The following is a 27,580-nucleotide window of genomic DNA, read 5'->3' on the forward strand; positions in this document are numbered from 1 at the left end:
AGAAGAAACCCCTAATATCTAAAATCTAATTGTATGTTTAGAGTCATAAGCCTATCTTCCCAGGACCTTCTGTTTAAGGAAACTTTGTTCATAATGTATACTTTTCTAATTCCAGCTAATTATAGTGCCTTAGAGTGTTCATAAGTCAAAAGTTATTTGAGGGTGATTGCTTTTACTTGCTCAAAAACAGAATCCTCAGTTTGAATATAAAGTCCTGATTTTTACTCTTTTTACCCTTTATATTTTTTGCAATTCCTCATCCAAGTTCTCCTGGAAATTGGGTTGAGATAAAGGGAGGGCAAGACCTCAAATCCACGACTAGAGAGATAACTGTGTTTCATGGGGTGGAAAAACATGAAATTCTGAGTCTCGGATGGCCCTCCTAAGGAAGCATCGACTCCCACCACTCTTCTTAGCATCGATCAACCTGCCCGATTGGTTTTAAGATTACTGCCGCCGTCCTCAAGTACTGCTTGCCTCTGGACAAGAGCGACAGGTAACGCCTCCCAGCAGTTTTAGCCGGGCAGCCCCGTGTCCCCAAGCACAGGCCCAAACTTCCGGAGCACACCGCTCGACGGTGGGCGGAGCGGCGTGGAAGGCGGGCCACACATCTCCTCTGAGGACTAGAGCACCGGGCAGCCCAGGCAGGTCGAGGGTCTGCGAGGCGACCGGGCCCCTCGCGGCCCGCCGGAGGGTCCGCGCGCCGCCGGAAGTTGGAGGGGGCGCTCGTCCGAGCCCCGGCCCCACAGCCAAGCCCTCCGCAGGGTCCGCCCTCCGCCGGGCATGGAGGAGGGCGCGGCAGCCGCGGCTGCCAGGACCCGCCCCCTCGCCTTCCAGAGCAGGCGACAGGCGGCGCGAGGAGGCGGGGCCGCGGCTGCTGGCGGTGTCTGCGCCTCGCGGTTTCGGAGCTAGCAGACGCTCGGGGAACATGGCGGCAGCGGAGACCGCGGTCCCGGCGCTCCCCAGCGGCGGTGGCTTGGGGGCGCCGTCGGGCACGGTCCCCGTGCTTTTCTGCTTCTCGGTCTTCGCGCGGCCCTCAGCCGTGCCGCACGGCGCGGGCTACGAGCTGCTCATCCAGAAGTTCCTCAGTCTGTACGGCGACCAGATCGACATGCACCGCAAATTCGTGGTGCAGCTCTTCGCGGAGGAGTGGGGCCAGTACGTGGACCTGCCCAAGGGCTTCACGGTGAGCGAGCGCTGCAAGGTGCGCCTCGTGCCGCTGCAGATCCAGGTGGGTCCCGCGGGAGGGCCGCGCGCCGAGCCGCAGCTCCCGGTCCCCGTGCGTCCCCGTCCCCGCGCGTCCCCGTCCCCGCGGCGCTCCTCAGGTGCCCCGCGGCGGCGGGCCCTGCGCACCGCGCCCGCTGGGAAGGGCCGTGCCGCTGTCGCAAGCCTCCGGGATGGCCCAGCGAAGGCGCCTGTCCGAAGGTGACGGTCACCGGCTGTCCTCGGCCGAGGACGGGGCGTGGGCCTCCCGGCTATTGGCGGCGCGCGCGAACGCCCCCACGTGTGTGGTCCTCAGCCGCCCGCATCCGCTTTGTGTGCTGGGAGCGAGTCCTAGCCTCCTGCGTAACCGAAGGGCTGTGCAGGGTAAGCTGTGTTTTTATTTGGGTTGATGCAGAACCGGGGAAAAGAGATTGTGGGGGAGTATCGGCCTTAGGGTTTGTTCCCGGAGTTGTGTTTACCACTTGCGGAAACACAAACTTCAGAAGTCCTATCCTTTCACCCATCCTCTTCCTCAGTTTTCTGCTCCTTTGATCTTAAGTCTTTCCTAACCTTAAGTGAAATAACCTTGTTTAGCCTCTTCCAAGTAACTGTCAACTGAATCTGTTGATTACATATATACGTTGCCTACCTTGAAAAAGTCGTTTGACTCAGCACTGCAGCACCTTCTTAAATACCCAACTTTAGCTAGACCATTCTTTCCTGGTCGTGCTGGCAGAAAAAGTTGTCATACTTGAGGATTATTTTATGCCTTTTTAATATTTTTAAAAAGCTGTGCTCTAATACTGCGCAGATCTGCCTCCTGTGTTCTTTTTATGCTCAGCTCAGAGGATTCACCAGAAGATTTATCCTGTTGAAAAGCAAGAACAAAAGGTGTATTTTAGGTACTACACCACCACCATTTTTTTTGGTTGAGAAACCGGTAAGCCATTTCTTTGGAAGACCAAACTGAAATGTGGGATTCAGGATTAGAAGGCATTTTAATATTCAAGTGTCATTTTCTGAGGACTGTTATGTAGTTTTTGGTGGTTTTTTTGTTTGTTTGTTTTTCACTTGTAGTTGTCTGTGGAATTGGTCTTGTTTGATATTATTCCAGCAAGTGATAGCAAAGGAAGGCCAGAAGCTTCCAAAGCAGATACTTTAACCAGAGGGCAAAGGCTGTGAGATTCTGTGGTCAACCCTTGGAGAGCCAAAAGGGAGGCAGTTGGTGTCTGATACCCTAGAATTTGCCCTGCTCTTGGGAGAGTTGTGGTTGGTAGGTGTTTACTACCACCCATTTTTATGCCTTCAAGAGTTTTCATGGCTGACACCTCTCTGCAGCCTTCCTTGTCAGTCTGTTTAGATTATTGCTGCCAAAATATGGAAGAAGCTGGATGCACCTTTGACAAATCCATTAATAAAGGGGAGAATCCAAATACTAGCTGAAGAGATCTGGAGCTTTACTGAGGATGCAGACTTCTTTGTGATGCATTTCCTGTAGTGGTTGGGAGGGAGAGTGGGCTGTTACCTAATAAGATGTTATGCCAAACTAGCACCCTCCCCAAGTCTTTAAGACTTCCCCCTCCCCCAACAATGGGATTTCTTATTTTGAAAAATTTAAAGCCTGGATCTGAGAACTCTTTTTAACTTATCAGTTTAGAAGTTAATGAAATATTTGTATATACCTGAAACGTCTTGTACATTCTCAAAAGGCATTATATAATTGAGGTCACATGTGGCTTTTGAAGTCTTTTGCTTGGTATTGGAGATAAAATATAGTTATTTTTTTGTGGTGATGTTTAAAATAATAATGATAATATCACTACTCTGTCCCATTCTTTTAAAAATGTTATTTTTTTCCCCACTAAATAGTCCAATAATTCTTAAGCATCTGTTATAGGATACTTTATATATTTTAAAGTATTTAAAAATATTTTTATATTCTTTCATTTTAGTAATCACAATAGCTTGACTTCTTCAGCCAGGTGCCTCCCCCAGCTTAAAAATAGGTAATGTGGAGGAATATACACACATACCATATATATCCATATACTTATTCTGATACCTATTTATATGAAAAGAGATATATATGTGTGTGTGTGTATGTGTATGGATATTCTCAGAAGAAAAAGGGAAGATACTTCTTTTCATGACCGTTTTACTATATTTTTTTGGAACCTGGCTGTGTAATCCTAGAGACATGGACATTTTATGGCTGGATGAGAACGTAGAGTTCACTCCACATTTGAGTGGCAGCTGTAAGTGCCTGGCCCAGTGAATGTAAACATCGGTAAGACCCAATTCTTGTTCCGTACCTAGTAATCTAACTCCTTCGTTTTACCAAAGAGCAGAACATGTAGGAAATTGCCTGAGGTTCCATGGCAAAGCGTGTGAAGGTCCTACAGCTGGGCATAGCATTTATGTTCTCTTTTCACGCTTAATGAAAATAGCAAGCAGAATGGAAAACAAGCCGCAAACTTGAGCTTGTAACATCATTTGTTTTGATGCTATTCGTTGTTTCTGTGGAACAGATGCCTGTCACTCAGCAAGACTCAAGGTGGCCTGTCAGTGAGGCCATGCTCTGGGTATAGGCCCCTTCTCCCAGAGGCAGGGATGAAGAGCATGTTTGGCCACATGTAATCCACAGCTTAAATAATGCCATTTATTATTTCTCCAAGAATAGGCCTTATAGCCTCTGTGGCCCTGGCTAACATACAAAATATTCTAGAATGTATTCTTTTTTTTTTTTTTTTTGCGGTACGCGAGCCTCTCACTGTTGTGGCCTCTCCCATTGCGGAGCACAGGCTCCGGACGCGCAGGCTCAGCGGCCATGGCTCACGGGCCTAGCCGCTCCGCGGCACGTGGGATCTTCCTGGACTGGGGCGTGAACCCGTGTCCCCTGTATCGGCAGGCGGACTCTCAACCACTGCGCCACCAGGGAAGCCCTAGAATGTATTCTTAATTTACACAGGGGTCCGAGTTTGCTTTCACGCTTGTTCTGACTGACGTTGCTAGTGACCTTGTAAAACACAGTGGCTGCTTGTGCCACACTGTCTGCGCTGGTGGTTGGTTAGTGGTTCTGTGGGGATTGATCTTTAAGACCCCCATTGCCAGTATTAGGCTCTGGTAACTTTTTAGTGTCTTCTTTTCTGAAATATTCTGTCCAAGTGACCGAGTGTCTGCTGACAGCTCAGGTAGCTGAAGACAGCTCATGTTTCAAGCACGGTTTATGAGTCTTCAGCCTTGTCAAAATGCTTGAAGTCTAAGGAATTTTGAGACGCAGGGGAAGAAATGTAAATGAGAGGATTATACAGTGGGAATTTAGGTCATTTTCATGACTTATAAGTGTTAATTTTTCACAAGGTATTTCCCAAGTTTTAACTAACGGAGAATTCAACCCTGGACACTTGGGCAGAGCCCAAGTAGAAGAGAGGAAGAAAAGGACATAGTAAGAATGACACCAGCGAGAGGATTTTATTTCGGTATGTAGGAGGGAAGGCTCTGGCAGCTTCGTCTGGGCAGAAAATAAGGGCTTCCCTGGGAAGGTTATTTCGACTTTTTCTTGAGGTAGTTAATTTGGAAGGGATTCTGCTCCAGGTTTTACTTCTTGGAAGTTTATTAGTACTATGATTATTTTAAACAGAGGTGTAGACGTTTTATAGCTAGAAGAGACCCCAGAGTACATGGTGGGAAGGGAGAGAAGGCAGGGTTTGGAAAGAAAGGGAAAAGGACTTGGGTCTCCCTTGGGCTTACTAGTTGGAAGGTGGTGATTTTTTTTTTTTTTTCTTTTGCGGTACGCGGGCCTCTCACCGTTGCGGCCTCTCCCGCTACGGAGCACAGGCTCCAGACGCGCAGGCTCAGCGGCCATGGCTCACGGGCCCAGCCGCTCCGCGGCATGTGGGATCCTCCCAGACCGGGGCACGAACCCATGTCCCCTGCATCAGCAGGCGGACTCCCAACCACTGCGCCACCAGGGAAGCCCGGAAGGTGGTGATTTTTGATTTCAGAACCTTTACTGTGGAGCGTTTAGGAGGAGCAGGTAGATAAGCTAATGCTCAGAACTCTTGAGTTAGAGAAGTAGGCAGGAACTATCTTGGGAGGCGCACAGTGTCAGGGGCACTGGAGAAAACAGCTGGATCCTGAGGGTATGATATTGTCTGCCCGCCCACTTTTTAAGAATTTAACATTGCAGATTACTGCCCAAAGCATTGTACACATTTTGCCTCTTGTGGATACATTAGAGGCTACCTATAAATAAACTGTGTTTGAGTGGGAGCTAAACACAATTTCCAAACTGTGTTTGGAAATTTTTTTCTGTCATTTAGTTTGCCAAGGGGAATCCAAAGTAGGTTCAGATATCACTGTGTTCCTGGGATCTGGCCAGCTTCACCTTCACTCCAACCTCAGGTACAGTCTAAAGAAATCCATCGTCCTTAACACTGAAATTGATGGAGTTGGCTGGCTTCCCTTAGGCAGTTAGAAAGCTCACTGGAGTTGTAACCTCAGTGCAAGTGACATTAGTGCTTACAGCAGGTGAGTAGGTTGTAAAATAAGAGTGAAATAAATATTCTTTTGTAGTCTAAATTAAAAAGCCCCAAACCGTTTTGCCAGGAGCAGATCATGTAATTGTCAGTCTTTTGGTGACATTTAGAAATCCACTTTATGAATCATTTCTTAATTCTGTAGACTATGTTAACATAAGTTAGGCAATATCAGTATTTCTTTCTATATATTTATTGTTTTCATAAGGGATTTTAGTAGTAAGTGGTATTTTAACCTCATTACAGAAGAACTATTTTTAACATGTGCTGACCTTCAGAGCATATGTTTCCTATAGGAGGGATACACAATAACCTAATACATTTATTGATTGATTTACATGAAGCTGATTTAATCCTTGAAATAGCCCTGTGAGGTAGATACTATTTTTATTACTTTGTTACAGATTAAGAAGCAGCTGTTTGGAGATGTTAATGATTTGCTGCATTTCATGTAATTGAAATTAGTGAAATTGACATTTGGACTCAGATTCTAATGCGCCTGGGCTGTCCTGTGTAGGCACTCTTGTAACCTGGGAGAGTCATGTCACAGACCTCTGTTTTGAGTCAGTATTGGAACAAAGCCTTACTATGCCTGTGGTAATCGGGTTTCCTTGGAAACACTTCTCAGTGAAATAATGATACCTCATATCCCCTTCTAGACCCCTCTCCCAAGCACATCATGCCTATATTGTGACTATAATAGACTACTAAAATTTTGAAAACATCACATTTACAATTCCAAACTTTAATCATTCCTAAAGATATACAATTTACTCACTGTAGTCGTTCGCTAGGTTGCTGCTGTAACAAAGTATAGTACTACAGACTGAGTGGCTTATACAACAGAAATTTATTTTCTCATAATTCTGGAGGGTTTAGATCAGGTTTGGTTCCTTCTGAGCGTTGTGAAGAAGCCGTTCCATGCCTCCCTCCTGGCTTTTGGTGGTTTGTTGGGAGTCTTTGGCATTGTGTGGCTTGTAAACATGTCACCTTGATCTCTCCCTTCATGTTCACATGGCCTTCTCTGTGCCCGGATTTCCCCTTTTAATAAGGATGCCACTCATGTTGGATTAGGCACCCACTCTACTCCAGTATGACCTCATCTTAACTAATTATGTTTTCAGTGACTATTTCCAAATAAGGCCACTTTCTGAGGTACAGTACTGGTGGTTAGGAATTCAACATATGAATTTTAGAGCACACCATTCAACATACAACACTCACCATGCATTACGTTTATGGAGAGAACAGAAGTGGGGCACCATGTATCACTAAGCAAGGCCAGCCACTGTGTATGTGCCTGTCCTGAGTAACCGAGCAAGGGAGGAGCAGATTCCTTGCAGATGTAGCAGCCATTGTTAGAAAATGGTCAGAGCACATGTGGAAGTGAAGGAGGGTAAATACTGTTATGATCGTGGTAATAATGAGACTTGGGGATGAAGAGTCTTTTGAATATGAAATCTAAGGTTGAATGCCAGCTAAGACAGTTCTTAAGAAAGTGGACAAAAAATTTATACTTGAAATTTATCTCTTAAACTGTTGCTTGAGGAAGCCATTGGTTGTGATCAACTTTTTGTGTTGAAATATGTATATTGAAATACGTATTTTTTATGTATATGTGTATGTGTAGGGATTTATGTGTATAAATATATGAAGGTGTGTGTGTATACACATATTTACTTTTACATGTGATTTCTTCATACTTCTTGAATATGTGTTGATCTGTAATTGCTTCGCTTTTACTCATGATGGCACTTGGTCAAGGTCACTTTTAATTTGCTGTCTTGCAGTTGCAGCATGTTTGACAATGAGCAGCACTTTAGTTATGTACAAGGTTTTGGTTTAAGAGGAATTTCTGAGTCAAGTTACGAAGTCCCTGAATTATAGAGTCAGTGTGTAATTTAACAACAATTACTGAAATTCATGTGGATTTGGGTTGGATGGGGGGTTTGGTTAGAGTTTTTCAGTAGTTTTTTATTTGTTTGTTTTGGTAGCCTCAAATCCTCCTTTTTCTGTCTTGTAAGATATGGAGTTTATTCATAAAGTAGCATCTTTTCCCCCTACTACTATGGCATAGGGAGACCTTTTTTTTTTTTCCATAAACTTTTAATTTTAGAATAGTGTTGATTTACAACAAAGTTGCAAAGGATAGTACAGAGAGCTAGCTCCTTTATACCTGACCTAGTTTCCCTTCTTGCTAACATCTTACATTACTGTGGCATATTTGTCATAGCTAAGGAACCAACATTGGTACATTACTATAAGCTGAGCACCACACTTTAGTCAGATTTCACTAGCTTTTCCCTAATGTCCTTTTTCTGTCCCAGGATCCAATTCAGGATACCGATTACGTTTAGTTGTCATGTCTCCTTCGACTCCTGTGGGATATGGCAGTTTCTCAGAGTTTCATTGTTTTTAATGACCTTGACAGTTTTAAGGAGTACTGATTAGATATTTTTTATTCCTTTTTTTTTTTTTTTTTTTTTTTTTTTGCTGTACGTGGGCCTCTCACTGTTGTGGCCTCTCCCGTTGCGGAGCACAGGCTCCGGACGCGCAGGCTCAGCGGCCATGGTTCACGGGCCCAGCCGCTCCACGGCATGTGGGATCTTCCCAGACCAGGGCACGAACCCGTGTCCCCTGCATCGGCAGGCGGACTCTCAACCATTGCGCCACCAGGGAAGCCCTGATTAGATATTTTTGTAGAATGACCTCATTTTGGGTTTATCTGATGTTTTCCTCATGCTTCAGCCAGGGTTGTGAGATTTTGAGAGGAAGATCATGAAGGTCATTCTCATCACATATCAAAGCTGAATACTGTCACCATGGATTACCTCAATCTTGATCACCTGGCTGAGGCCGTGTTCACCATTACCCTCCCTCTATACTCTGAAGAAGCAAATTACTAAGTGCAGGTCATATTCAAGGGGATGTCAACTCCTGGAGAGGAGAATATCTAAGACATTTTTGTTTCATGAAATTATAACCAGTCATTTCTGCATAAAAATATGCCTCACCCGCTTATCTCTATGGTTTCTTTCTTTAACTGAAGGTTTATAGATGATGAATTCCTCTACTAGAAAGGATTTGCAGGGTGCTAAGGATTTCAAGGCTGCATTTTCTGACCTCCTCAATCTGTGTCTAATATGACATATGTTTGATGTGGTCCCCTGCCTAGAACAGATACCTCACAGCTGAAATGAGGTATAGGGAAGCACCAGGTAACAGGAACCCCAGGAGACCACAAGTCTGAATATTCTAGGATTTCTGAGTAGGTAAGGTTTTATTACTTTAAATATCCCAATTTTCTGTATTTTGACCATTTTATATGGTAGTCCTAAAATATTATGTAACTTATTTTCTTAATGAGTGTGATAAAATGATTTTGTCCCAATTTATAACTTATATACAGCTTGTTACTCCTTCATTGGAGTCTAGACTGAGAACTAGTTGAGTTTTGATCTGCTTTTATTGTATTTTTAATCTTTGCTTCCTCAGCTGTCATTTCTTGATGCTATCAGTTTGCCTATCTTCAGCAGTTCCCTTTCAGATTTGCTGTTTCCAATCCTGTGTTAATTTATAATCCAGACAACCAAACTTGTTAGGAATGTATACAGAGTTAGTCAGTACAGTCTGAGATAAGATCTGAAAGCTGGAGATCGAAGCAAGTGTCGGCTGTGTGTTAGTGCATGGCCATCCAGCATACTTGGGCAGCTGCCTGGGAGTTTTATTTTGCCTGCTTGCTGGTATTCCCATGTGGTAGAACGGCAAGATGTCTAAGGTGCGTTACAGTTACTTGAAACAAGACAGTTACAGCTAAACTGCTTTTCATAGTGTCCCCTCAACACATTGTGGATGACTAGGGACCCCTGGTTCAAATTTCTAAAAGAATATATATATATATGGATTTTAAGCCTTTTGAGCCAAGATTTAATGTTTACTGAAATTTAAGATACATGGTCATAGTGACTGGTTTTCAACCAAGGACCCTAAGTACTTACCTATACATCAGACTCATTGCTTTTGATAATGACCAAAATGGAAGCATGGTGCTTGCGTTAAAAATTTAAGTAAGGAAGCAGCCTGAATATTTATTTTAAACATACTTTATTGGCAGAGTAGGAAAACCGTCCACATAGTGTTAGAATTAAAGATGGCACTCGCATTCTGACATGAACTTGGTGCTGGACTGCACATGGTTAATCAGTGCACACCTATAGAGTTAATACCAGGGGGAGATTAAGGTGCCGGAGTCCTTGAGACCAGGACACAGATAAATAAAAGTGCAAACTGACTAGAGCAGTCATACTGTTAAGGATAAAAGATTCCTTTTGATGATTCATTTAATTCTTGTAGTAATTGTTTCTTGGGAGTATGCCATGTGCACAGATACTAAGGCAGAGTCTAGGGCCAGGCTGGTGGTGAAGCCACCACCATGTAATCAGGACTCAGGTTCCTCTATCAAATTATGAGTAATTATTCTCTGTGGGTGGTTTAGGTTAATTAGAGGGGAGACTTAACGGGGTGCCTAGTAAGAGTAGTGGCATGGGTTCATTCATGATCAGACTGCATCCTTTCCAGAGCTTTCTCTCATTTGAGAAGGTAGAAAGAAAAGTACCATGGACTTTTAAGAATTAAATTCTTGTATTCAACAGTGATTTTTCCCTTTTTGGTAGATCCATATTGGGCCCAAGTTGTTATAATAGACCAACTACAGCAATTAATGTAAAGCATGGTAATCTAATACCCAGTTTTCATCTTAATTCATTGACTTTCCTGATTGTGATAAATATGCATAAGAATTCAGATGTCAAATTTACGTCTTTCCATTTGACAGTGGTGATGTGCTTGGCATCATTTCATTGCGTTTTATTTGAAGTCTAAGAAGTTATTCTTGAGAATACCAACTTAATATTTCTGTGTTGATGATAGCAGTATATCTAGATTTGTTTCTGTTTTTTTAGTTTTTTGTTCCATAATCTTTGCTACAGATTATTTAAATTTTATTCTTCGTTCTTGTTAGCAATGCCATCAACAGATTTAAGTTTTTTACTGTTTTTTTATTATAAAAGTAATACATCTTTTTAAATAACATTTAGCAAATGTTTTAAAATAGCATTTGAAAAATAAAAGAAAGGTATTACGAAAAATGTTATCAGCATCCCTAACTATATAACCACGTGTTCATATTTTCATATATTTGCTTCTACTTTTTATGCATATTTTTACATTATTGAAATACTATTGAACTGTGCTCTGTTTTTAAAATTAACATTAGATTATGGCATTTCTTCTTAGATGGTGCACATTTTTTGAAAACATATACATACATTATTTTAATAGGCTAAAAAATGTTATGTGAATGTGTTAAAATTTGTGAAATCATTTTTGTATTGTTGGTTCTTGGTTTATTTCTAATTTTCACTATTAAAAGCAATTCAGTGGACATCTTTGGGCATAATTTTTTTTCCTGTTATTCATATCATTTCTCTTAGACAATAGTTGTAGAAATGGATTTAATGGGTCAAACAGTAGGAATGTTTTTCTCTTTACTGACCTCCAGCTGAAAATAAATGTCATTGTATAACAAATGCTAAACCATTCCTTTTTTCTTTTTTCTTCAGCTTACTACCCTGGGAAATCTTACACCTTCAAGCACTGTGTTTTTCTGCTGTGATATGCAGGAAAGGTTCAGACCAGCCATCAAGTATTTTGGAGATATTATTAGTGTGGGACAGAGATTGGTATGCTTGCTTGTTCATTTTTTCCAATTTGCTAAAGCATGATTCATACACAAACATAGGTATATTGCTACTTACCTTTGTGTGTTTTTTTTCCTCCAGTTACAAGGGGCCCGGATTTTAGGAATTCCAGTTATTGTAACAGAACAGTACCCTAAAGGTCTTGGAAGCACTGTTCAAGAAATTGATTTAACGGGTGTAAAACTGGTACTTCCAAAGACCAAGTTTTCAATGGTATTACCAGAAGTAGAAGCAGCATTAGCAGAGATTCCTGGAGTCAGGAGTGTTGTGTTATTTGGAGTAGAAGTGAGTACCTCTTGTTTTGTTTTGGACACAATATCATTTGTAGAAAACTTGTTATTTCCAGAATTTAATTTTGTATATAGAATACCATGTAGGTATCTGATAGAAAATAGCTACCATTTTTTAAGTGTTGACTACTTGCATGGCACTGATCTATATTAATTTGTTGAACTGTCACAGCAGTCCTCTGAGCTAAGTACTTTTGGTCTCATATTGTAGGTGAGAAAACTCAAACACGGGTGCTGTGTGTCTTGCCCAAGGTCATAGAGTTAGTTAAAGTTAGATGAAGCTGCGTTTGAATCTAGGTTGATAGATTCTTGGGCCTTTACTTTGAACCCCAACTTTTGGAACACATTTTCGCCAAAGACAGTATGTTTATTTATGTGTTATAGGAGCTCACCTTGGTCATGCTTTTGTTTTAGAAAAACCTTAGAAGTCATGTAGTTCATTGTCCTTCACATTTGAATCATGTGTACCTATTTTTTAAAGGAAAAAAAATACTCATGGATTCGTAATGCTGATTAAAATGATTTTTTGTTTGGTTTGTTTTTTTGACATGTAGAAACAGAATATAAGTATTTATTCATAGCTTTTAAACACCTCTTGAACTAAAATTTTAAAATTATGAAAACCATAAAAACAGTGAAATCCAAATAATATTAAAGACATCCATGATGTTTTGATAGTAGGTTTCAGAGTAGTAGGTTTTAATAGCCTCAGGTTTAGATATAAAATATTTCTGTATTTTGACTTAAATAATGATAAAATAAAGGAAGCCTGTTTGTATAAATATGTCACACCAAATGCTGACTTTTGCACTTTTCTTGCTTGTTCATCATTAGACCTCATGTCTAATCAAAATCATCTTTGAGCAGTCCTCCAGTGCTAATTTTAATGAGTTGTCAGTTGACAATTCTCCACAGCCCTCTTGTCATATGAAGATAAGGTTGGTTGGCATTATTAAAATCTGCTTTCATTGGTTATATAATCCACTTATTGTTGGAGCCTGTTTTTACTCTTTATTCTCTGCTGATGAATTGTTACAAGTTCATACTTACAAAGATGGAATCTGTATAATTCATTTTCTGGTGATGTATACTGGGTATTTTTTGCTTGTGCTACAAGTTATTTTTAACTTGGCTTACCTCTTTACTACTGGGTGCCTTACAACAACTCAGTTTTCCCACCATTATCTCAATTGGCAGTACTGCAAACGCGTTCTTTGTGTTAGGCACTTGGTGTGAATACAGAAATAAACCCAACTGCGAGTGGCATCAAAACTGAGTAGTAGTAGTCAGCCATATGAAGGTCGTCCAGATGACATAGATGAAAATCTTTTAAAAAAAGTGCTCACAGAGCTCTAAGAATATGTTCAAGGTTCCCAGTACAAAGAACATTGATGTAATGCAGTCCCTGACTTAACAAAGAGGCAGCCAAAGCCAGAAATGCTGTTTATGCTCAAGATCACTAGTGAGTTGGAGGCAAAACTAGATGTGGACAAGGCCATTAGACCTGTAGTGCTCTTTCTGCTCTACTGTGTTGCTGCACATTTGTAAAATACTTGTAGTTTACCACGTTATTACATATGGTTTTTACTTTCCTACTAGACCCATGTGTGCATCCAACAGACAGCTCTGGAGCTCGTTGGCAGAGGTATTGAGGTTCATATTGTTGCTGATGCCACGTCGTCGAGAAGCATGATGGACAGGATGTTTGCTCTTGAGGTAATTGTCCTGCTTTAAAATAAATCATTAGCCAAGGCTTCCAAGTAAATTTGGAGGGTATCAAATATGTAACAGCAGTGAAAGATTTACCTCTTAAATTTGAGCTTGGTCTGACAACAATCAGGCTGATTTCCAGGGTTTCTACTACGCACGACAAACCTCTGAGGTCTCACCATCATATCCTGTTTTACATCTTCTGTCTTTATTTCTAGATGTCTAGTGATGCCAAATGCTCCTTTACATCTTCTTTCATAACTTTGCTAGTTTTGCACATCAACTAAGAGGTATTCCAGTAAGCTTACTCTGAACTGCTGAAAGATTTGCAAATTAACAACAGTTCACCTAGGCTTAACTCGTCCAGGGTCTAGCCAACACCTAGGGTATGGTGGGCCGAAGCCTGGTTCAGCCACTTGTTAGATTTCCTCAGACTTGAATTTCTGGGGATAGGAGGTGTGTCTCTGACTGTGGACACCACTCACACACAGTGTTTAATGGCTCTCTGTGTGGAGTGTCAAGATACACTTCAGAGTCAGGGAGTTGATGACTTTCATCAGTGTTGCATAACAGTAGCCTTATGTAAGCATTGCCTATTCCGAGACTGTTGAAAAACAAACTCCCACAATTAATCCTTTGAACCTTCATTCCGCATTGTGCATCTCTCTTTCATGTTTAATTCTAATTCTGTAATAGCTTTAAAGTAATGTCAATCTGGATTGAATTGCTGAATTTTTAACTGATTATTTTTATTGAGAATGGGAAATGTAGATATTTTTTTGAGACCTTCCAGTGTTCCATGCATAAGCTGACCTGTGAACCACTTTCTCTGTAGGATTGCTCAATCACCTCTCTAGCCTAAAATGTTCCCTAGGGTGGTGAGTTGGGCAAATAAGAAAGAGAGGAAAGAAAGGAGACTCAAGTCAGTGGGGAGGGCTGATGTAGAAGCAGGCGGGTAGCTGTCAGCAGCAGTGGTTTTAAGGCCCTGATTGGCCATCCCTTCTCTTATTCCTGAGCAGTGAGTCCTATTTTGCGATTATAGGTGGAAATGGTTTTATTTATTTTATTCAACTATTTTGAAATCCACTTGGACTACTGGGTTCTCTGGTTGGTTAGATACTAAGTGTTGCTTCTTCCCCTCTCAGCAGAGATCTTTAAGCTGTCCTTACAGTCATAGTTAGCTTCCACTTTTCAAATTTCCTTAGTAATCTGAGTTTAAACACTTCCACTGTCAGATCCGTACTACCTCGGCAGGCAGCTCTTTTCTTCTTTGAATACCTTTATGGTAATGCTGAGGTCCAGAACTTGAAGTGTTTCCAAGGAAGCGAAAAACTAAGAACATACAAAACCAAAAATTTTCCTTGCTTGTAAAGCGATTTCAAGAACTTTCGTCCTACATTCGTTTTTTAGATGTCTTTATTATGCCATTTATTACAGAAAATCTTGATTGTTGGCAGTTCTATGTTCTACCAAGACTCAGAATAAAAACAGCCGTTTACCATCTGAGCCTCATTCTTTTGGAGGTAGTCTGTAATCCTACTGATTAGGAGGAGTCTAAACAGTGGAGGGGTAATATGGGTTTGAATTCAGGTTCCGGCATTTTGTAAATTAGTGTCCTTGGACAAATTACCTAATATCTTTGCCTCAGATTTCTCATTGGTGATGTGAAATAAAATTCATATTTTTATGGCAAGACAAGAAAAATTTAAACATGAAAAAATTTTCTTTGCCCTTTGGCCTCCTCTCTCCTCCCTACTGTGCATTGTGTATCTAAAGTATGCATCGACCAAACCTCCCATCAGCAGAAATACCTGCTCAACCATAAAGAGCAGACAACCCCTTAAGAGATAACATTCCTTCTTGATCTTCTAAAGGGTCACATGACCCACGACAGTGGCACTTAGATCTGGATTATGTAAACTGTCAATAATAGGTCATTTAATGTACAGCCCTCTGTCTCAATTTATGTAACTGTGCTTTGACTTCTAACGGGTGGACCAGTTCTCAGAGCTTTCTGAGGGGCTGTTCCCAGGTTATAATCCTCACTTTGGCTTGAATAAAATTTTCCATTTCTTCCTTTTTTTTTATTGGAGTATAATTGCTTTACCATGTTGTGTTAGTTTCTGCTGTACAATGAAGTGAGTCAGCTATATGTATACCTATGTCCCCTCCCTCTTGGACCTCCCTCCCACCCACCTAGGTCGTCACAAAGCACCGAGCTGAGCTTCCTGAGCTTTATAGCATGTTCCCGCTAGCTCTCTATTTTATGCATGGTAGTGTATATATATCAATCCTAATCTCCCAATTCATCCCACCCTCACCTTCCACCCCTGTGTCCACATGTCCGTTCTCTAAGTCTGTGTCTCTATTCCTGCCTTGCAAATAGGTTCATCTGTTTCTTTCTTAGATTGATGGATTAATTTTCTGTCGACTGTGAAATAGAAATAATAGTCATTACGTGGGAGGATTTTTGTGAAGAATCAATGAAATAATGTATCGATAGCACTTAGTACAGTGTCTGATACGGTAAACACTCAAATGTTAGCTGTTGCTTTTATTTTTACTGTAGCTATTATTTGTTTTTTGTTGTCTTCATGAGGTTCATCTGATCAGAAAAGTATAAGCATTTATCAGCTTCCAAGACCCAGAATGGACTAGTCCTGAGAAGTTCTGAGGAGGGAAGGAAGGAATATGGTCTGGGGTGGATTTGGAAGAGCCTGGAGCAGCCAGCATTGCCTTGGCTTACAGTGCTGAGGTTGAAAGGGAGAGAAGAAGCAGGTCAGGTGGTGATGGGGGAAGATGTGTGCCACATTTCAGATTTTCCCTCTTAGTCTTAATTTGCTATGGAGGTGCTTTAGTCCCTCAGTCCTTGGGAGAAATGTTAAGTCTCCTTTTTTCTTCTGTGACTATGAAAGTGAAATAGAGATCTGGTCTGCTCCCCTTCTTTTTTTCCTTGAGAACACAACTACTTAAGGTCATTCCTGAGACTCCCCATATTGCCTGTTAAGACCATTGTACTAATAAGATTTATAGTTACCGTTATTAAAACTTCTCTGCCAGGATCTGTGGTGTGTGCTTTATTCCACAAAATTTTTTGAGCACCTACCATCTGTCAGGCATTCTTCTTTCAACTTACAATTGTAGAGTAAATGTGAGATAAAATAGACTAAAACCGTCTCATGAGCTTGATGTCCTTGTACTTCTGGGGAGTTGTTAGTGTTACTTGGGAATTTAATGGGTTTAGTCTTTTTTTTCCCCACCCTCTCTCAGGCCATCTTGGCTTTGTGTTCTTGCATTTTTAGGTTTGTGGGTCAGAGTAACCTTTCCTTTGGCCTAGTTGGACTGGTTTTGCAAGTGTAAGGGAAGAATTCAGGAAGCCTATTAAGCCGCGGAGCCATTTGCATTAAACAGCTGGAGGTTTAATTGCCCCTTCTAAAGCCAGGAGATGAAGTGAGTGTGGGACCAGTATTGTAGGTGTCCTCATAGCTCAAGGTGGTGGGCAGGAACCTGCCGGGGTCTGGAAAAAGTGCTGCTGTTCTCTTTCTGCTCAGGTACCCTTCTGGGTTGGGGCTGGGAAGGCACTGTGGGAAGATCTGTTAGTCTGACCTAAAGACTTTGCAATCTTAGCAAAGGTGTGAGCCATGCCTTCCCCTAACACAGGTTCTTGGCTTGATTACTTTCGAATGCAATCAATATTGGGCATATCTCAGTCTTGAAGTTAAATAATTTTATGTAAGTTTCTGTTTACTAAAGTTTTTTTGTGTGCCTCTAGTGTCCCAGCTTGCCCCTGCCACAGTGTACGGACTCACAGCATCCCTGAGGGTTGCTGGCTTAGGGTGGATCCGGTGCTGCTCTAGTCTGGTCAGGAGAGCACTATGGAAAAAAGCTGCCTTCTTCCTGGGTCATCACATTTCTTCCTCAGACCTGGAAACAGTTTTCTATCCTTCCTGCCTCATGAAGGAACTAGAAGGATTACTGAGAACTGACCTTTGTTTGCACTTTGGAATATAGAAGGCACTTTCACAGACATTGAAAGTATGATTCAGATTCAGACTGACTGATTGAAAGTCCGTTGATTCAACAGGGAGCAGTAAGGAAGGCAGGCAGCCAGGGAGAGAGCTGCATTTGGATGGCTGGACATTCACGGCATCGAGCTGCAGCTAGTCTTATTCCCCACCCTGCTGTCTGAAGCAAGCACACAGTCCTTTGAGATTTCTGAGGGTTTGATACGATAGTCAGGAGTTGACTGAAAAGCGAGGAGGAGGAAATTAGTCTCCAGACGTCTTTAAAGAACTCAGTGATGACTCATCCTCTGGGATTTGTCCCAACATAAAGGACACTAGCAGCCTCACTTATTTCTTCCTCTTTCCTATGTAGCCCTCTGCTGTTTTTTCATTTCTCCAGAGCTGTGGTCAGCCTGCTCTGCACACTCCTGTGCTGGTGTTTGAGGTCCAAGCTTGCTATCTGATAAGTAGGCTATGGCTTACGCTCCCTTCTGCATCCTTGGGGATAAAAAGGAAGAGTCTGCCAGTGGGAAGGTTGGGTCTCTGGATCTGCAGCCATTTTAAGGGTTTACTTTGGCTCCATTGGGATGTCCTGTTTATTCAGGTGACTCCCTTTATGACGAGACACTGATCCACGTCTTTTCCTCTAACTTGCATAGGAATCGTGTCTAACCACCTCATCTTCTAAGGCTCTTACAGTGAATGTTGCTTGGGGTAACAAACAGTTGGTCTGTTTTTTTCCCTGAGGTTTCTGATAAATACATCCAGAAAATGGATCTCTGCTCTAGAATTCTCCTCCCATTCCCCTCTCCCACCCTTTTCTCCACTTTCTCTTCTTTGCCCTCCTCCTTCCCTTTCCCTCCTCCCCTTCCTTGAGATTTCTGTCCTTAGCTCTTTATTATGATTCCACTGGAACAATTTGGCAAGGATGTTCTTTAACCTGTCAATGAAACTCTATACAACCTTAAATTTTATACTCCTGTTTATGATTCTAAAAAGCTTACAATGGTGGCAATGGTAGTGGTTCTGTTGTCGTCCAGGGGCACGTTCTTAAACCTCACATGAGGCTCCTCTACCACCAGCATTTCTTACTTACGGGAAGGGCATGCAGTTTAATGTCAGATATTTGGAGAGAGGAAAAAAAGAACTTAAGAATCATTGTTTTACAGTCCTTAGCCTTGATTTCCCTCTGTCCCTGGTGCATATAAGTGAGAATATTGGCAAGTGAGAATATTGGCTGCCTATTCTCTTTTACTTGTTTCTAGTCCTTATTACTAATATTGAGAACCATCATAAAGGGTTTGTGGTGTGGCTAGTTTGAAATCTCTCCTCATCTCTGAATTTGATGGTATGGCCAAGGCCCATGGTTTTGATAGAGGACACTAATCATTGTGTCCTGGCATGCTTTTTGCTGTTCTAATACAGTGTTCATTCTCATGCTTAATTTCTTGATTTGTCTTTTTTTTTTTTAAAGCGTCTTGCTCGAACTGGGATCATAGTGACTACAAGTGAAGCTGTTCTGCTACAGCTGGTGGCTGATAAAGATCATCCAAAATTCAAGGAAATTCAGAATCTAATTAAGGCGAGTGCTCCAGAGTCGGGTCTGCTTTCCAAAGTATAAGACATGTGAAGAACGGGTGTGCTACTCACCATCAGGTGACAGGACTGTAAGCCCGGACAAGCTCATGTCTCTAGTAGAATTAAAACGTTAAGTCAAAAATTGGCTCTTTTTTGCGCCTCTTAGTAAAACTTAACCAATTAGACCGTTTGGGTACCAGCATTTAGTTACAGATGTCAAAGGTTTTAGGTGCTGCTTACCTTCTTCTTATGTTAATGTGCTTTTATTTATTAAAAAAATTATAATGGAGGTGCCTGTTTTCTCTATACCATATACACTGATCATACTTTCAAAAGTGCACACTCTTGTGAAATTTTCTTAAATTGTGCACAGTTAAAGACAAAGATCTACCAGTAATAGTTTGACTTTTGTCTTATTGTAAGATGTATGTTATAATGTTAATGTGGATTCAGTGCTTTTACTTTACAGGTTGATTGAAATAGGATTATTAAACGAGAATTTAAAAACAGGACTCTGGATCGTGTTACCCCTTTCGCTCACGATGCAGTCAAGTTATTTATTATGTTGCACTGGTTTAACCAGACAAACTTATGTTGAATAATTACATATCTTTCTTAATTATGCTAATTTTCTTATTCTGCTCACCATCACTAATTCTCTGTTAATGTTCTCTTTTTTAACTGAATTTTTTACCCAGAAAGACTCATTCGCTCATTGCTTGTTTTAATTTTGTAAACAGATGGGAGGATTTGCAACACCATATCATTAATGGAGGGCTGTTTTAACATCTCTGAAGTATTATTTTAGCTGAATAGCTTTATAACCATCTTGAATACATCTAATATGCACAAGATTTAGCAAAAAGGTAAAGGCTGGATAAAATGTAGTTTTAAAACATCCATATTCTTGTTTGAAATTTTTTCCACCTACCTTCCAATTACTGTTAATGCGAAAGGCCTCAGTAATCATTTGGTAGTATTGCTTTTGTAGTCATTACTACCATTCAATAAATTTATTTTCATTAAATACTTATTATAGGGTTTTAAAACTTTTTAAAAAATATTATGTGAAATATGAAACATTGGTGTCTTTTATATTAAAGTAATTAAAGAAAACGTATTATGTGAATGAAGTTCTTTTGTCTGCCACAGCATGGCTCTTTGAGTACTCTTCCAGGGATTCTAATATTTATTTAAAGGTGTAAAAATTTTGACATTTGTAATCTTTCAGCTCATGGAAATTTTCGAAGAATGAAAATCCATTTACCCATGGGGGTAAATGGATTTTATTGAAGGGCCTTCTTATTTAAGAGCAGGAGAAATTTTTTTTTTTTTTTTTTTTTTTTCTGGTCAGTGTAACAAACAGCAATCTAGCATTCTTCTTAGGGTTATGTTTAAATTTTTTTCCCAGCAAACTTGTGTGTCAAAAAAGAAGAATCAAAGATTTCTACACGTTTTAAAATAGTTTTTAATAAATTTAACCTAGTGCTTCTCAAACTCTAATATGAATACACATCACCTGGGGGATCTTGTTAAAATGCTGACTCTGGTTCAATAGGTCTGGCTTCTGTGCCTGACATTTTGCATTTACAAAAAAAAAAAAAAAAAAAGCCAGTTTCTACCAGCCCTGCTCAGAAGAGACCAACCATACTTTATGAGTAGCAAGGATTTAACTAACATCACCTGTTTTCCTCCACTGAGTCCTGGCCCTTCCTCTCATGAAACACCACCCCAATGAATGAAGCCTTTTCACAGCTGAAACAATTCTGTTAACTTGAGTCAGTTTCCTATGGCTACCATATTAAATTACCACAAACTTTGAGGTTTAAAACAACGCAAATTTATTATCTTCCAGTTCAGTAGGTTAGAAATCTGAAATGGGTTTCACGGGGCTAAAATCTGTCTTTCCCACTAGATTCTAAGCTTCTTGAAAGCAGGACCTGTGCATTCTATACTCATTCTGGAAACTCATTTTGAGAACCTACTAAGTTCTAAACATGTGCTGAGGATAGAAAGATGCCCCAAGGAAGCTTAGGGTCTGGTACAAAATCAGATGTATCATAACCTTTCAGTAAAAGTGAATTGAATTATGTCAAAGGTTCAGGAATGTCAGTACAACAAAGTTTAGAGTAATATACTTGTGAATTCTGCGTTCTCCCTTCTTTTTTGCAGATCATGCAAGCAAGGTGATGAGGCCTAATTATAGGAAGCCTGAATTGATTTTAATACATTAGTCTTTGAATTGGAAGTGTCTCCAATTTTGTAAGGTAACAAAATTCTTTTAACTGATGTAAATAAAGACCTTGAGAACATAAGCAAAAGAATAGTCCAGTGTCTTGAATTGCAAGGGGGTTAGAAATAAGATCAAGACACATCGTTTATTGAAATTCTAAAACTTTATCTGAAATTAAAAGTAATAAAAGTTATTCTAACCAGGAAACCAAATACCCTATAACATCCATTTAATTACCACATTTCTCTAATTAGGAAGAATATTTTCTCTTTTTAAAAGTTGATATTTGGGTAAATATGACTTTAGATCTGGATGGAACTTTAAAGATCATGATCTCAGGTCCATTTCAGCTGTAAAATTCTAGAACGGTTTTCTTTCACAAGTGTGGCTAGTGAGACCCAGAGATAGATGTTTCTAGTTGCAGAGGTGAGGAAAGGCTCAGCAAGATGACAACTACGTTACTTAACACGTTGCCCTGGGCTTCCTTACATTAGTTGATAACGCTAGAGATTATCAGAAGGAAAGGGGGGGAGAACAGTAAAAAGGATCCATTTTAGAATCTATAAAACAGTACACTGTTTACATTCGCAAAGCTAAAGGGCTGCTTCCAGCGCCGAGAACTTTCCCTGTGCCCCATCTTCAGTCTAGCCTTACTTCTTTCCAGATGGTTTTGAACTAATTTGGGAGAATGGCTGATAATATGAAAATTACCATTATTTTCATCCTCAGATAACTACAAATCAATATTCTTACATCACTAATGCTTCCTTGATCCTCCATGGAGCATTATTGTCACTGTTTAACCCATGATTAAAAGATTTAAAAATCACTAGGCTACCATAATGAGATACATCGATTACTTTGATATGGTTATGAAATAATTGCAGTTGGCTTTTAGAATTCTTATTACCATGTTGCTTTTCTTTATCTTTTAAGCCTGAATAGCAGACATCTTATTGAAAATTTATTTTTAGAAGAGATTAAAGCCCAAAATGGTGGTCAAGTAAAATAACCTATTAATTCCGGTTAAAGAGACTGTAATCTTGATTCCCCTGTTGTAGGAAACAGAATTTTGGACTGGGCCCCAAGGTTCCCACTCTGGTGTACACACACTTTGCCCTGACAGGCAAATACTAATCTCTGTTCAGCTGTAAAGGGTTTGCTCAAGTAATTAAGGCTTCAAATCAGTTCACCTTAAGATAGGGAGACTGCCTTTGTGTTCTTGATTGAATCAGGTGAGCTCTTAAAAGGGACTGGGCTGTTCCTGGCAAAAGAGATTCAGTCTGTGGGAGGGATTCCGTGGGAGGGAGATTCCCTGTTGCTGACTTAGAAGATTCTCTGTTGCTTACTACAAGGCTGAGGATTTGGGAGGCCAGCAAGGAAACAGGCTCCTAAGTTGTACAAGCACAAGGAACTCAATTTAGCAAAGAACCTCAGTGAGTCTGGAAGCAAGTTTTCCCCCAGAGCCCCCAGGTAAGAATGCGGGCGGGACCCCCAATGCCTTGATTTCTGCCTTGTGAGACCCTGAGCCGAGATGGCCCCCATGCTGTGCCAGGACTTCTGATCTCCAGAACTATGAGGTAGTAAACGTCTCTTAAGCTGCTAAATTAGTGATAATTCATTACGCAGCAATAGAAAATTAATGTACTTGCTTTTTTTGTTTGTTGTGGTTTTTTTTGATTTGCAATCATGTTTATATGAAGAAAAAGAGGAAGAAAATAAGTGGGATGCCATCAAGACAGTAAATCTAGCTTCTATTCATTTATTTCCAGAAAAGTGGGATGGGAGGGAAAGTCCCTAAACTGTAGAAGTCCCTTGGCTTCATATTTGTTCATTGTTCTCACAGCTGTTTCCTTGCTGAATTGTTCCTCCCACTTGAGACAGTAAATGCAAGAAATGAAAGGTGATGTGTCTCAGAACCTATGGTTAATACACAAATGCTCACTGTTAACGTATTTTGAATACGTGCAGCTTTGAATTGGACTTCTGGAAGATACATACTGTGCTTTCACAAAATAGCCTGTTTGGCAGCCCCAACTAAAAATGTGGAATGCTTTGTAAATGTCGGAAATGTGGGGATTTTTCCAAGAAATTAAGACCTAGAAATAATACATGAAACACACAAAGAAGGCAGGTGTAAATTGTTAGCTGTTACCCAAATGTTAACATCTTTTTGGTTGTATTGTTTGTATGCCAATAAGTGCTTTTTTCTTTTGGAGAATTTGGCAAAACTTAAATACTGTGTCGTATGATGTCCATATTGGATTTCAGCAGTTCATTCCTGCAGGTAGACAGCATGGTGTAGATGTAACATTGTGTGTGTTTATCTATCACATACCTTTCTTTTCATATTTAAAAAAAATGGTTGGAGTTGTTGGTGGAGGGAATTGGCAGGAAAGAGAAGAATGGGGGATTGCCTTTAAATACTGGAGAAAGAGCCACTGGTTATGTGATGCATTGTGTAATGAAAAGCTTTGAAATGGTAGACCCAGCTTCATTCTTAATAGCTTTAACACTGGGGGCAAATGTCTCATTTGTACAATGAAGAGATTGGACTGAACTGTACCATGTGTAAGGTTCATTGCAGTTCTAAATTGTATACTTCAGATTTTTAAAGTGAATCAAATTTAATATTTGAGCGTCTGTCATATTAAGTAACTCAATCCTCATAACAACCATATAATGTAACTGAAGAACTAAGTGAATAAGTAACTTGCCCAAGGTCATCCATCTGGTTGGAAGTGAGAAGGCTGAGATTTTAACCTAGAATTTAGAAACTGCTGTAACTGCCATAACTACTATGCTGTACTCCCTCTGGCCGTCACGAGAGCCAGTCATTGTGCGAGGGAAGCCTCTGTGAGCAGGTAATGATGTGTGAGGCATGGGTGGCAAGTGGGGATTCTTTATTTCCAAGTTTTAAAAAAATTTCTATATAGACAACTTTATGCTCTGTTTGCTATAAATAGCATTTTTGAAGACTAAACATTTTAAAATATTCTTTAGAGAGCTCATTGAGAAAGGTGAGTTCCATTATATGCCAACCGTCTTGCTGTCTTTAGTCTTCCTTTAAATATTAACTAAATTGATTTAGCTATGCATTCAAAAAAGTAATTAGAAATTTTGTCAACTCGCCCAACCTCTGTATTCAAATCTTCTAGAGATAAATAGAAGCTTAATTTGTCTATGGCGAATATTGACTTCGACAAATTTCTGCATATTTTAATTACAAAATAACTATACTTAGCTAAAACTAAATCCATCTCTTTTAAATACCTGAATATTTTAGTTAGCTTTGAATAAAAAGTCTTCAGTGACATGATTAGAACCAAAATTAGCATAAAAGCTTTTTAGAATTATAGAGGAGTGGGAACACACCTATGCGGTCGCCCTTGTTCTCTTTCCATGTTGACCAATCTCATATGTTCTGAATAAATCTAGTTAAATCATTTGCTATAATAACCTGTAGACATGACTTTTCAAGCTAAAACCAGTGGCAGGCTTGGGATTTGATTGTACACTTCTTATAAGATAATTACCATGCTACTGTTTCATGGATGCTAGCAGAAGACATGACATTCCTGGATCAGAGACAAAGGACTTAATTATGCAAGCACTGTGAGCAGTAGCATGTGTGCATTGGTTCCCTTTACACCTAAGTCCCACAGGGGCGATGCAGTATGTACCAGATGGATACCATGCACTCAGTGGGTTTACACTGAACTTTTATAGCAAACAGTAAGCAAACCTGTTCTTTGTCCATAAAAAGCTGTTACCTCATTACTCAAGGTTACCGGCTGCATAAACAAGACTGAGAAGTGGGCTGGGTAGAAGTGTTCAGGGCCTTGAAGACATGGCACACCCAGCAAGACCTGGAGGAGTACAAGAGCTCTAAGGAGGACTTACCTCCCAGCAGACAGGTGTGGTGAACTTTAGTGGAAAAGGTAGTGAGGCAGGGCTCAGGTTCTTGTCCTAGCTCTCTGCAGCAGCCTTCAACAAGCCTTTCTGAGACATCTCTAGGTTCTCTTGTATAGGAAATGGAGTTGGATGAGATGACAAAAAATATCTACTCTTTCATCTAGATATTAGGGTTATACTTTTCTGAAAACCTTCATTTAAAATAAGACTGAACAGGTTGCCTAAGGCTAAAAATTGAGCCTCAGAATTTTTACAAAATCAAGCAACACGAGCACAGAATGGCTGATTCCCCTCAAGTGTTAAATGGATTCTTAGGAGAGAAGATGAATCATTGTATTGGTTCAAACAAGGATGCCCTTTATAATCTTAAGAGACATACCTTAACGCAAACACAATTATAAAAGCGTGAACAAGAAATGTTACCTCATTTTCTTTGATAAACAAAAAAATTCCAATAATTATATAAGGCATAAGGGCATTCATTAAAAAAATTATCTTTATGGAATGTCTGGACCAGCTTAGAGATTTTAGATTGAATGCATTGTTTGAGATTTTTTTTCAAGAACAAATGAATGAGAGCTCATTACTTAATCTTGTGAAGCACATTTTATAGATTTTTTATTTTAGATTTTGGAATAGATTCTGTGAATTCACAAATTTTTCTGAAGGTTACTACATTAAGATCAGCTTTGTTGGTCGAAACTTCTCAAAAATAGGTTAAGCATCTACTTTTCACCCCTTGAAAAATTCTACTCGAAAGAACTACTAAATTTTTAAATGAAAGATACTTGGGAAGATGTTAAATGATTTGAGTCCACATTAACTTGCAAAATGGCAAAAATAGTTCTGGAAAATCCAATCATGCTATCACTGTTAAAATTTAGATTGTACACAAAGCTCTGTTTTGGCTACTTAGAATGTGGAAAGATGTTCTGGTACATGGGGTTTATTTATATTAACATCATCCAGCAAACACGTTCTGTCACTGATAGACCAGCAGCACAGGTTTTGAAGTATTTTAACACATAAGAAATAGACTGCAAGCAAACCTTGGCTACCAAGAGTTTTCTGGAGTGAATATATATGGGTTTGTCTGTTCCTTCAGTACTGCTTTATTGACTGCCTACCCAGTGAAAGCCTCCCTGCCAGGGAATGTCTCCAGAAGAGAGAGCTGTTCTGAAGAAGTTCAGTCTAATGAGAGACAAAACAGGTCACACAGGGTGGTTAGTACAAAGATGAGGTCCTGGACATAATTGGGGAATGCTGGAAAACAAATTCTCCCCAGATGGGTTACGGCTTTTTAAATCCAGGGCCTGGAACCTTTTCATTTTAATTCTTTCTGGCAGGGTTTGTTTCTTTGGCTTTTGGCTGGTTAGTTTGGTTTAATAGATACAATTATATTGTAATATATAATCTATATTATGGTTTGTTTTAATATTCGTAACATTTCCTGCCTTAACAGGTTAGGACATTTTACTCCTTGAAGGAGCTTACAATCTAGTTGTCTAAAAAGAGCTGCACAACCTGCACTGGCCACGCCCAACACAGGTGAAGGGCTTCGTACAAAATGGGCAGTAATAGGAGCTTGATACCACTTACTCTGAGCCAGGTACTTAGATGCTGTGACTTCCCTAATACTCATAACCTTGTCAGGTTGTTTCTGTTATCCTTACACGGAGAGGTTAAGAACCTGGAGCTAGGAGTTGGTATGAATGAACCCTGTTTTACGGGCTCTCCCACTAACTGCATAGCCTTGAATATTCCTAAATATCAGCTATGGGGAAGGACAGCTCACGATACATACACCAGGGCAACGTCTAAAAAAATTCTGTTGAGTAGACCAGTTATTCATGGTATGTATCGATTAAAGACAGCTCTGCTGGGGTGTTGCTAGTCGTGCCGGGTGACCGGGGGTTAATGTGCAGTAGGCATTGCGTAACCCAGAGCGCTCAAACCCGATTGCCCATGGGGTGAGGCAAGCAATACAAATAAATGAAATGGGACAGGTAGGCCTGATACGTGTGCAGCTAAGTTTGAGAACCAGTGCTCTGAGACTTCTCTACTCAACGAGCCCCTCAAATCATCACCATCATACCTGTGGGAAATAGAGAATCTCAAGCCCCATGCTAGTACTACCAGTACATAATCTGTGGTTTACCAAAATTCCCAGGTGATTCTATGCAGGCTAAAGTTAGAGAAGCATTGCCTAATAATCAAGTGACAGGTTGAACCTCACTCTAAAGCCTTAGAACAGTGGTTCTTAAATCACGGCTACGCATAAAAATCAGGGAGTTTCAAAAAGGTACTAATATTCACATCTGTCATTGGAAATTCTGTTTTAATTGATCTC

At 40.3% G+C, this 27,580-nt stretch overlaps 1 protein-coding gene across 3 annotated transcripts; it reads left to right on the forward strand.

The window, feature by feature from the left end:
* The first annotated feature begins 503 nt into the window (after window positions 1-503).
* On the forward strand, window positions 504-20,202 carry ISOC1 (isochorismatase domain containing 1). 3 transcript variants are annotated; one of them, XM_022588713.3, is made up of 6 exons: window positions 504-1,231; window positions 11,363-11,482; window positions 11,582-11,785; window positions 12,625-12,728; window positions 13,390-13,506; window positions 18,979-19,089. In XM_022588713.3, exons 1-5 carry the CDS (start codon window positions 929-931, stop codon window positions 13,481-13,483), a joined length of 825 nt encoding a protein of 274 aa, XP_022444421.1. In that variant the 5' UTR covers window positions 504-928; the 3' UTR covers window positions 13,484-13,506; window positions 18,979-19,089. The 3 variants fall into 3 exon arrangements, with proteins under 3 accessions (XP_022444421.1, XP_022444420.1, XP_022444418.1); XM_022588712.3 differs by lacking the exon at window positions 12,625-12,728 and having other exon boundaries at window positions 507-1,186; window positions 18,979-20,202; XM_022588710.3 differs by lacking the exon at window positions 12,625-12,728 and having other exon boundaries at window positions 509-1,231; window positions 18,979-20,202.
* Window positions 20,203-27,580: the final 7,378 nt, after the last annotated feature.

Source organism: Delphinapterus leucas, chromosome 3 (assembly GCF_059928025.1).
Source record: "Delphinapterus leucas isolate spDelLeu-1000000601 "Yukka" chromosome 3, BTC_Dleu_Yukka2, whole genome shotgun sequence".
NCBI lineage: Eukaryota > Metazoa > Chordata > Mammalia > Artiodactyla > Monodontidae > Delphinapterus > Delphinapterus leucas.